We start from the raw sequence: 12009 nt of genomic DNA, 5'->3' as shown, positions 1-12009 counted from the left end.
GCGGCGTTGGCAGAGGTGTGGCGAACGCAATAGTATCGTTGAAGTGGATCGTTTCAGAATACGGCCCCTGGTTTCCCCATAGCAATTAATAAAGCACTTTTGCCAGTATTGTTAAGCCATAGTCTTTTGTCTCCTCGTGTGTCACATGGTGCAGCTATTTCAGGACAACCTGGGGTGAAATGCTTCACTGGATGTGCTGTGCAAATGTGGAATGATTAAGTACATATTAACAGATTCCTGAGCATGTGCTTCTGTGCCAGGCTACAATTGCAATGGTGAAGTGCACAGTTTCTGGTTGTTCAACTAGCTTAAGAAACAAGCCCAATGATGATGTTTTTATCACACCAATGCCATCCAACGTGTGAAGAATGCATCATACAAAGCACCATAAAAACTTCGCTACTGGGCTTTTGCAACAGCCACAAGGCAACAGTTTCTCATTAAATAAATGTCTGAGTGTGCATTACCTGTACAGCAGAAAGTTGGGCCAGAGTTTAGCTTACGAACTCTTTACATCCTCGGGATTTCAAGCTGATATAAAAGCTTGAACCTCGTATGTCAGCAATTTTGATGGTGACCGTACGACGAAGGTTAGAAAGAGCGACACGTTAAGGCCTTACTAATCGCTGTAATTCGCACCACCAACCCATTTTTGGAGTGCCAGAAAATGTCTCTGGCAAAAGCATGCAATTTCCACTTAGTGAAGTCGCCCACTGTTTTAATGATGACAATACTGACATAAACAAGAGCTTTCATCTTTACTGGCTGTAGGTTTTACACATGTAGGTCTTGTCTCACAAATTACATCTCGCATGTACATGGTAAGCTATCGAGTTCTTTCGAACACTGCTCATGTGAAGTGCTCATTGAGGAGTGTCTACGGGTCCTCTTCATCAGACAGGAAGACAGGCAGAATGAATGAGTTGTATGCAGTGTATACAATCGAAATGATGCTGGAAGTAGCACAGGCAATTGCCAAAAGAGTGGTGTATAATCACAAACATGGTGAACTGGCACCGTCACCAGGTGCTATAGTGCCACCATGTGTCCAAGTTTCAGTGCACAAACCCTGTACTGCTAATATACTACAGCCGAAACCGGCAACAACAAAATCCTGCGACAATGGAATCCTCGCGACAATAACAATATTTTCGTATCCCCATTGAATGCCCATAGGATTCAAAGCATTTTGTACCTTTCAACAATGAAATGTCGCTGTACAATACTGCATCAACGAAATTTGCTGGAACGTAACCCCGCATATTACCTACTTGCGCAAGGCTAGTAGGCTACAAAATGTGCTCAAATACACGATTGCTTTGCACTAAAATTTCATAAAACACCCCCACATTACACTTGCATGGGTGCAGCAATTTTTGTTTACAAAAATAACCATGCGCCAGAAGCATGCCACAAGCGAACGTGTGCGCTGGAAACACGTCATGGCCACCATCTTGTTTGCTGATCGCCCGTTCGAGGCGGCACGCATGTTGCTACTGACATGTGACACTGTTTTTGCGCACCTAGTGCAATGCGTCATGTGCCCTTTGGGGAGAAAAATGCAGCGAAAACAAGGAAATCCACGTCCCACTGACGTGGAATTATTTGGGGCGCTTGAGATGGTGGCTGCAGCATGGAGTGCCATGCATTGGGCCACGATTGAGATATCGTCCAGGAATACGTATCCCTTGCTTCAAGAATGCTGGTTTTGGTGCCACCCGACAGGCATTACACGTGAATTTGGCGATGGACGCAAGATTTGCACAAAGGGGCCATAATCGCGATTGATTGCCTCCAGGTATACGTGATACAATCACTCTTGAGCTTGGCACCAGACAACGTCTGCAGCGACAGCGTGCGCTGGAGAAATACTGCTGCATGTGTGGAGCGCTGTTGCTCTGCGTCCGATGCAGAGTTACACAAAATCCCGTAAAAATGATCATATCTTCAAAAGCAATTGACCGAGAATACTGCTCCACGGAAGATCGACAGATGTGGTGCCGACTGTCGGCAATGCGGTTCTATATCCTCGAGCAAAGCTTGCCAAAGTAGGCTAACGGAATTTTGACAGACAAGTTTCATTCTTCGACGCATTACCTATCTGTGTTGTCTCATTTCACAACAACAAAATTCTCGCAAAACCGAATTTTTTCGTGTTCCCTGCTGATTTCGTTATTGCGAGGTTCAGCTGTATATACAGGGTATTTCAGTGAACACTTTAAAGATTTCTTAAAGGTTGCCTGTGGCAGATAGTGCAATTCTAGTTCATGAGGTGGTCTACTCGAAACGGCGGACACTACTTGCAAAAAAAAAATGCAAATGCATAGTTGACTAATTAACAAATCATTAACCATTTAGCTAATTACCTTATGGCCCATGTTGCAATTTACAAATTCTAGCCGTGGAGTTTCGCAAGGCAGATCAGATCCACCTGGAATGAATTCTAAGGATGACATACCAGTTTTGAGATATTCATTCCTGAACTTAGCGGAGAAATGCATTGGCATTCCAGTTACGTTTGTGGCTGAATGCATAAATGACAGTTGAGAAAGTAACTGGAATGCAAATGGATTTCTCTGCAAAGTTTGGGAATTAATATTTAAAAACTGGTGTCATCCTGAGAATTTGTTCCAAGTAAATTTGCCTCGTGAACTCCATGGCTAGAATTTGTAAATTGAAATATGGGCCACAAGGTAATTAGTTAACTTAATTAGTCAATTATGCATTTCAATTTTTGTGCAAATATGTCTGCCTCTTCGAGTAGACCAGCTCACAAACTAGAATTGAGCTATCTACTACAGGCAATGCTTAAAAAATTTTGAAAGCGTTCGCTGAAGCACCCAGTAAGTATACAGGTTTAAGTTCACTTTCAAAGCTTTACTTCGTTTTAGTTATGTACAAAAGCAATAAATAACAGCTCAAGAATCCATTCCAAATCAACTTGGTAACATGACAGCCTGACCTATGCATGCGCACAAAGCTTTACGTAAAACCTTGAAGCTGGCAACAAGCATCCCTTATTCATGCGAAATATATGGAACTCCCAATGACATCTATGACTTACCTCATCATGTTTTGATGTCTGCGCATTGAACAGCTACAGTCAAGCCGAATGAGAGCTAAGGTAAATCAGCAGGGCTGAAAGCTTTTTACATATGTAGGAGCTGCTATAATATTAGTGCCCACTAAGAAAAAAACAGATAAAATGGGCAGGGGAAGAACACAAAACAGCCAGTGTTTTGCTTTCTAGCCAGTCCTGCCCCGGCAATAATCACTTATCCAAATCTACACCAATTAGCCAAATCTTGTCGTACCTTCATTTAGTGTCTGATGACCGGAATGGGTGAGGCAGTGCAAAATGTACGGATATGCCTTCTGTTCTTCATGCTCTGTTTTCACGAAGACGTGACCGCCGTGACCATGTGGGGGACAAACAGGCGTGCTGAACATTTCCTAGCAGACAGAAGAAATTAAAGAGGTTCACAAAGCTTCTCTGCGAAAAAGAAAAGAGAATGTGTGTGAAGAGTTAAACAGCGGTCACTGTTCTTTTGACCCAAACCTATAAAATCGTAATCTCCCACACTGCTCGTTCCTTTGAGTGCATTCTGTGGGTTTTCTTTCTCCTGTCAATAACATCCTTTTGTTCCTAACCAGCTCCGTTGAGTTTACTGCTGGCAAAACACAAGCCTGCTCTCGGCCACATCCACTACAGACTACTGACAGGACTTAGCTTGCACAATGTTCCAAAAGACCCCAATACCAGTGAACACCAAAATGTCTCGTGTGCCCAATGTGCTCTCCAATCCTTCCTAGCCCATTGGCTTAGCAAAGCATGTTAGCAAAAACCAACATATCTTTGTATGTAGGTTTTCGAAGGAGACAAGAGTCAGGTGTTGGAAGAAGGAGAGTCATTAGTGCGTAAGGAGACATCGTTACTGCTACTGCTATCAGGGAGATCATGTGTCGAGACATTGTAAGGTGATGCCACATGTGGGCATGAGTGGTGGTGATGACAGGGTGCTGTGGGAGGGTAGTTGATGCCCATGGCCTTGCGGATTGCCTCCACACTCACTATGCTTCCTGGCTTCGCCTGCATTCGCAAAAAAAGCAACCTCAAACACCAGTTTCTTCACAGTGCCCAGAGACAGACAATTGCAAACGCAGTTTTGTATCACCCCTTCAGCTGCTGTGTGCACAAGTGTGCATGCCAACACTGCGCATCAAAAGCATAAGCACTGTCGAAATAACCTTGAAGCATGTCTGATTGGACTTGTGCTGCAAGTTTCAATAATAGGTGTACAGTGTTTTAGTAAAACATGTTGGAAGGTAGACGAATCAGTTCTTGCTCTTGGCGTCAGTATGTAGTGGGCTCACTATCATTGTTTTTCACAACGCTTTACATCCAGCAAAATTCAAGTGGCTGGATAGGTGCTTTCTAGGAATGCTTGAGTTACCGTATTCCTTCGAATCTAGGCCGATAGTTCTTTTTTTTTTTTAAATAATCCTATACCAAACTCTAGGGTCGGCTTAGATTCGAGGATTTTAAAAAACATGCCAGTTTTTAATTGAAGTTGATAATTATGGTGCATAGCTAGTGCAATCTAGAATACTCAGTATTGCAGATGTTACTAGCCATGTCAGTAGCCAACTGAAATACACAAGCGACGTTGCCACTTTGACCTGTGTCGTATCGGCATGTGGCGTGGCACTATCGTAATGGCACCAAACAGGTGATGCCACTATGCTGCCACTTTCAAACGAAGAGTTGTGCTAGTGGCAGAGGCATCGTCAAACGTTCATGCTGAGTGGGACTTCAGCATCAATTAGAAAAACATCAGTCATTGGGGGCGCAACGGGAGACACTTTCTGTGTGCGCCCACCACGAGGAGATGTCAATGATAAGGAAGATAGCGACGAAGAATGAGCTTGTCATGCTCTTATTTAATAAATACTGCTTTCATTTTGTGAATGCTGTCCTCGCTTTTTTGTTCGGCCTACATTCGAGGTAAGTTCTTTTTTTCTGGCTTCAGACTTGGCTTAGAATTGGAGCCGGCCTAGATTCGAGTAAATACAGTACTTTCCTGAAGAGAGTTCTAACACTTCCTGCAAACTTGACAGAAGTAACTCAAGAACTGAAAGCTCCTAATCTGTTCTGCAGCTATACTTTCTTTATTATTCTGAAGATGCAAGAAATGTGACGCAATTAAATTTTTAATGGACAGAAATAACTTGTGCCTGAGAGACACCCTTTGAATGCCCACAGGTAGCTGTCTCACATGAAAATTAATGTGGCTGCAGTGCTTGATTAACAAGGCAGTTTTAGGGCTACCAGTGGTTTTAACTGCACAATTTAATGCAAGATGTACTTTCAATGTGCTGCTCCACAGAAAGTTTGCTAAGCCTCAGCTAACTCATAAAATGTAAAATGTACAATGACACATGAACCAAGTATGTGTAACAGGGGTGCCATTTACTGGCAAATGTATGATGCCAGGAGGCTGCAATAATTACACCAAGGCAAATAAATCTACTTCTGTCTAAAACAATTTCAATAAAATGAACGTTAGCATTATACCATACAGAAAAAATTAGGAAGCACAGCAATGCTTAAATTATTTCAGTATGTCACATTTAGGGGTCTTTGTTTGAATGTCATCCATATCCTCCCGAGTTCCGAGGAGTTTAAAAGTTCACAGATATTTGTGAGCTTTTTCAGAAATTGATGTTTACGTTACAGAGACGAAAAGTAAATTTTAGTATTTCACAATTATCGGCTGTTTTAGCACAGCATGATGTCCAATATATTGGACACTGAAACTCTACCTGGTCATTTTTGGGGTAGAGGGTATGCAGTAGCAAAGGGCAAATTTAATATTAAAAATGGCTTCAAAAGTGCAAAATCTGTTCATTAATCAAAATTTCACCACAGAAAAAGAACGAGCGATAAAGTATGAGAAATACAACACACTTTTTCGGCGGTCGCCATAGAAAGCCGTGCTGCTGAATGCTGCCATTGCAAGCACCCCTGGTTGCCAAACTACTAATGCATTTTCTACAAAACTTCATAGGTGGCGCTAGCAGGTGTCTAAAATATTGGACAATTCGGTTTTCGGGCTAAAACATGCTGCGGCCTGGGTAGTGGCGGAGTATTTGATGTCCAATATATTGGACAACTGCCTCATAGCCGGAACTCAGGAGGATATATAATCGATAAAGTAGAGAACAAACAAAGATGCCTGAATCAAGACATGTTTAGCACAATTAATACCTATGTGCATGATGCTAAGCAGCACATGAAGTTGAAACTGTTGGCAAAGCAGTAAATCAATGCTCCACTTTCAAGTTTCCAACCTTAACTAAAAGCAAAATACAAATGCTGCATTATATGTAAATGAGAAAAATTGATTTTTGCTTTCCACTTTTGATGAAATCTTCATGTAAACTGAAGTCAAATTTTGATTAAGCAAAACTTGTCTAAACCACAAAATCCAGCACTCATGTGGCTTTTGCACATATAAGGTAGGTCCTAAGTGGATAAAAATTGCTGTAGAAAGTTGGTCTGGTTTAAGCCCTCTGCTAGTACTATACAGTAGAACCTCATAGATAGGATCCTATTACGATTTCCCGGTGCCAATGTTTGAGAACGTTTTCACGAAACAAAATTTTTCAGCATCAACACTCAGCATATCGCTAAATTGTTATCGTACGATACGTTTTCTGGCTACTAGACCCCATCTGTACAAGGCGCGAGGCATGCACAATCGAGAGCAGGCACATGCCACGGCAGCTTCCCCGCAGCACTCGCCTGCTCGTGTGTGAAAATGCTGGCACACACTCAGTTTCTCCTTCTGCCGTACCAGCAAATCTCCTTGTGGGTCATCACACGTCAAATTCACAGGCATTGCCACCAACGGTATTACGATTATCTTCACCTGTCTGTTTCACAGCGCATGGGGCATAGTACTGTTGGAAGCATACTGCACACTTTTAATTGCTTCCAGCAAATGCGCCGCCATTCCCTGCACTGAGAGTCACGTTTTGGCTCTGGCGGCATTATATTATAGTGTTGCCTACCAGCTCGACTTCCTTTCGCTGTCTTAAACACTACACAATAGGAAAACGACAACACGCTAGGGCCCCATAATTTCTGCGCACGTCGGCGTCATGTATTGTACTGCAACGATTCTCGCTGAGTAGGCACTTAAAATCTTTCCATAAATGTGTGGCACACATGTGGGTTAGGTATCTTTCTGCAGTGACCTGTCACTATGGCTTGTTGCTACAACTAACCTATGTGTGGCTCAAAGCTAAACATAGTGTTTAAACTTGTGGGAGTTTCATGGTTTGGCATGTAGCTGGAAGGATATATTGAGAGCTCAAAGAACCCATATACAGCTACTAGAGTAAAAACCAGTATGTATTAAGGTACAATGGAACAGTTAAACTACACAAAATGGTAATACAAGACCTTAATCCTGTGCAAACATGTTTACCTACAAACAGCGTGCAACAACATGTCTGAAAAGGAAGGACTAACTTACATGAGAAGCCAGCTCAGAAAGTGTCTTTGCAATCTTTTCCGCTAGAACAAGAAATAAAGGAAATTATTTAGTGGATACATGAACAGCTCACAGCAAAGTAGTGAACCTCTGTAAATGCTTTAAAAATGAAAAGGTGTTGGCAAAACTTCAGAGCTAACAAAGTATAATTGTACAAAACTGCATCCAAGCAGTGACACACATTAACTGTGCACAGAACTAAGACTGTTTTTGAAAGGGCAAACACCTTTTCCTTCTTGATGTCCAATGACATCACTAACTGATCACCAAGCTTTCAAGTGGCAGTCAACCAATGTGGCAGTTGTGCCTCAGAAAGTCTCATAATTGTTTGTCATTTTAGTAATGCAACTATGCACCAGCTTCCATGCTTCAATATCATAATGCAGATTTCCTGAATTTTGACCTAACAGCAGCTGTGTTGATCAAAAACCTCAGCTTCACCCGAGGTAGCTGACTGCACAGATGCATGTGTGAAGCATGCAGAGTTGGTGCAGTACGATGTGGTATTGAACGCAGGTTAGTGCACTGGGGCTGACATGCTGCAACAAGAGGGGCGATATACAGTAGCCTATATATATGTACAGTCGAACCCATTTATAAAGAATGTGACAGTCCCGCAAAAATTGTTCGTTAATCAGTAGTTTGTTTTATATAGACTCGCCCTTAAAATGCAAAAAAATTGACCGCACTGATGCTGACATCAGCAGTTGCAATTCAGAAGCGGTGGAGTCCAAACAGCAGATTTTCAGCTACTTTTGTTCCCGGTGCGCTTCCGCACCTAGCTGCAAATTTCCATTAGAAATGCCCATCTAAGAAACAAAATGCGCCATTGATTACAGAACGGTGTCTGGTTCCGGTCATTTGTCATTCCGAAACTGCAAGTGCAACTGCTATTTTTTTTATTAGAGAGCGTTTGATATATTTTACTACCAGAGGGACATGACTGTATTATGCAAAAGAGTGAAGCAGTCTAGTTGTCCGGAAGCGTAAATTTCAGAAACTACTGCGGCATGCCACCATTATGCAAAAGTCTTTGATATTGTGTTCTCAGCATTATGACTGCGCATCAGCCACACATGAGCAGTAAAATTACGTTCTCTATGCTGCTTTCAGTGTAAAAAAATATGCATTGTTTGAAAGGTACATCGTCACCCCGAACCATTACCAGCAATCAGACAAAGCGCCGCCGAATCGTGATTTCCTGATAAAAGCATAGTAACTGCTGATACCTTGGAAGAGGGGTGCGTGAATAGTGATTTTTGAGAATGAATCGATTATGAATCAAATAGTGCAAGAAGCAAATCAAATTGAATCAAATATCAAATACTTTTCTAACAGCTTTTAAATAATGAATAGCCGTTATTGTAATTAATATAAAATGATGTTCATATCCCAGTATTCTTTAAGTTTGGAAGTTTCTGTCATAGTGTGTTATAAAGTGTTGTTTATTAAAAGCACACATTAAGCATTAGGAGCAAATAAGTAGTGTCTTAGCATGCACAGGGCTCTTGAGGGAGTGGGAATGATCGTTGTGCAGCCAGTAAATTGTGGCTAGCTAAGCGACGTAGCCTACTCCACTGTGACAATTCTCATATTTTAGCTATTTATACTATGGCCGTGGGGGTGGAAATTTACCGTGCTTTGCTCCAATTTAACGTTCATTTGGGTACAGCTGTCTTTGGAAATATTTGAAAAGTATTTGCATTTACGAATAGTGACTATTCAATTCGTTATCCGAATGCTTTGAATATTTGTGCACGCATACTTTGCAACACTGCACGGTGGCATTGCATGGCCCAGCATTCTCAGACTCTGACTGTGTAGATATCAACAGCAACAATAGGAATGCCTAAGCGGCCAGCGATCCCATGGTGGAAGGATGTACTAGATGGTCGTTTCAAATTGCTGAAACAGGCGTAATGCATGTGGTGCTGTGCAAAAATGAGAGTGCTACCATCGTGGCATCCATATCAAATCGGTGCACACATCAGCGCACACCCGGCCCCATGCTGTTTATGATGTAAGCATCCTCCCTGGAGGCATGCCTTGACAGCAAGTGACCTTCTTCACAGCTTCCGAAATCTGCACGCGGCGGTTGCTCGCGCATTTTGAAGGCAGTATCATCGTGGCAACTGGACTGGAGCAAGGCATGCGCTGCCGTGCACTTAGTTTAGTCACGCTCCCATGCTTTGGTGTGTACTTCGCGTGTACCCTCTTTCAACTGTGACTGGGTTTGAAGCAGTCGTAACAGTACACCGATTAAAAAAAATTTTTGTTATCTCTGAAAGCAGTTTCAATAGGAAGGGTCGAAAAATCGTAAATACACTGAAATGTAGTCGTTATATAACCGATAGATTGTTATATCTGAGATTATTATAAGTGGGGGTCGACTGTATAATGAATAATATATATGTATAATACGTACAATGTATAATGAAGTCAGTAAAACAGACACTTTACTTCATTGTATCAATATTACACAACAGTGAAGTTTTACCTTGCATAGTAAACGACATCTGTGATTAAAATGATGTTCTACACCGCCTCCCCGGCCGCTTCCAGGGTCAGAGCTTGTATACACAGATACCCAAGAAAGTGGATGGGAGAACAGCAGTTGCTATAGCTCTATTGGTAGAGCATTGCACAGATAATGCAGATTGCAGTGGGGACATACCCAGCTCAAGTTCCAGTTCACTGGCACCCTGTATATGGCTCAGGTGTGCTGGTGGCGTGGCACTAAGCCGCTCTTGTTGCAGACGGGACAGGGTATCAATCATCTCCTTTGACTCTTGTAGCTTCTGTTGTAGCACAGCATTGATATCACTGTCAGCACTATCCAGTGATGAGGATTCTGAAACTGCAAAATTTACAAGTCAAAAGAAACTCAAATAAATTACATAAACTAACCAACAGGCTGGCACTTGCTCATAACAAGGCGACACAACTTGGGCACAACTGTGAAACAATACGCTGCGCCACAAATTTTCACAATGGCCCATAAATTATCTCCTATTAAAAGGAAAATACATGCATATCCAAACGTGGAAGCTGAGCCCAATGTAACAGAGTTAACCAATCACCAGCTTGATGATGATGACCCTGATCAATACGCTGCAACACTTTTTGAATGTAGTGCCATCTGCCTATCTCTGCCTTTTCTGTTTTTCCAAGCAGCACCAGTAGTACTGCCTAATGTCTACTGGGAAGCTACAGCTCCCAGTAGGCTCCCAGAGGCGGCCATTTTTGCTTTCTGTTGTGGTGATTGCCAAACTTCGGAGTGCGTTCAAAAACTAACGCCTGGTATGAAAAAAGCGAACTGCTTAGAAAACGAAAACCTAGTTCTCCTCCTTCATGTCCTATGGCGCAGAGTGTCTGTGAATGCCGCGGAAGGTCTCGAAAGCGGCGTTTCAAATCACCGATAAAAATGTCACAATGAAAAGAAAGGCTAGCACTCAATCTTCTATGGAGTTGCTTAACCAAACATGCACACATAGTCAAATTTAAAACCAAGTAAAACTTTCCTGATGAACAGCAATTTCAATAGATATGATGCTTGAATATGCTTCACTGCCATGCCCTTTTTTTGTCACCACCATTTCTTTTTTTACACAAAGCATTTCCAGGGTTTCAAATGTGTATTTCATCTTTCTCGAACACAACAAACCAGTATGCAATACTCGCAGCCAAAGAAAAGACAGTGTACACTAGATCCACGCTTTGGCATGAGCTGGTCAAAAGAACAGTGGAAGCCTACTATCATTGTCTTTTTTCGTAACTGAATTACCTTGGAGTTTTAACTAGTAAAATGGCTAAGTCATGATTCCCCTTATTTCACAGCAGGGTGCAAGTGAACTACTGCACACTGCTTATAATAGAGGACATAACAAAGTCAGCAAGTTACAAGCATCCTGTAATGATTCTAAAACAGTTATAACTACATGTCTGGTCTGTATGTCTCAAAGACAAAAACTTTTCTAAAAAGAGTAGAAATTGGTGCATTAAAAGGAACCTAATTTCACTGAGAATTCCAGTATATATAAACACACAAGGTGCTATCAACTCAAACCTGTCTTTCTTTTCCTTTTTACTTTTTTTGCCTTTTCATTTTGCTCTCCTTCTCACACTGTCATAAACTGATAATGAGTTTAGAGCATTGGATACATGTAAGAGGCTGGTGTGCCTTAGTGGCCTAGCTTGCTCAACCTGGGTGTGCAGCTGTTGACGGTAAGCAGCACCTTTGGTAAAGCAATATTCAGTGTCCCTATGTGACACACAGCAAAATGCACTTTGTACCACAATGCCTTCGTGGATGTACTAATTAAATAAGTTGCAAAACATCGCCTATATTTAAGCAGCACTTGAGCTACATCATCATCATCATCATCATCAGCCTGGTTACGCCCACTGCAGGGCAAAGGCCTCTCCCATGCTACTAGTTGGAGAAGTAGAA

At 42.0% G+C, this 12009-nt stretch overlaps 1 protein-coding gene across 5 annotated transcripts in view; it reads right to left on the bottom strand.

The window, feature by feature from the left end:
- Positions 1 to 12009, bottom strand: part of LOC126544051 (bromodomain-containing protein 7-like) — a 125231-nt gene that overhangs the window by 54652 nt on the left and 58570 nt on the right. For 3 of the 5 annotated variants that reach the window (XR_011892475.1, XR_011892476.1, XM_055061627.2), the window contains exons 13-15: positions 10234 to 10416; positions 7542 to 7582; positions 3315 to 3453 (exon numbers count right to left, since the gene is read on the bottom strand). Coding sequence is in view for 3 of the 5 variants with exons in the window: in XM_055061627.2 (XP_054917602.1) it covers positions 3315 to 3453; positions 7542 to 7582; positions 10234 to 10416 (363 nt within the window). In the remaining 2 variants the exon portion in view is untranslated. Of the gene's footprint in view, positions 1 to 3314; positions 4091 to 7541; positions 7583 to 10233; positions 10417 to 12009 lie in introns of those variants that run through there. The other 2 variants (XM_050191248.3, XM_072286099.1) reach the window with 1 other exon arrangement.

This window comes from Dermacentor andersoni, chromosome 1 (assembly GCF_023375885.2).
Source record: "Dermacentor andersoni chromosome 1, qqDerAnde1_hic_scaffold, whole genome shotgun sequence".
NCBI lineage: Eukaryota > Metazoa > Arthropoda > Arachnida > Ixodida > Ixodidae > Dermacentor > Dermacentor andersoni.
Note: the sequence above shows the minus strand (reverse complement) of the source record. Positions and strands in the feature narration are given on the sequence as shown.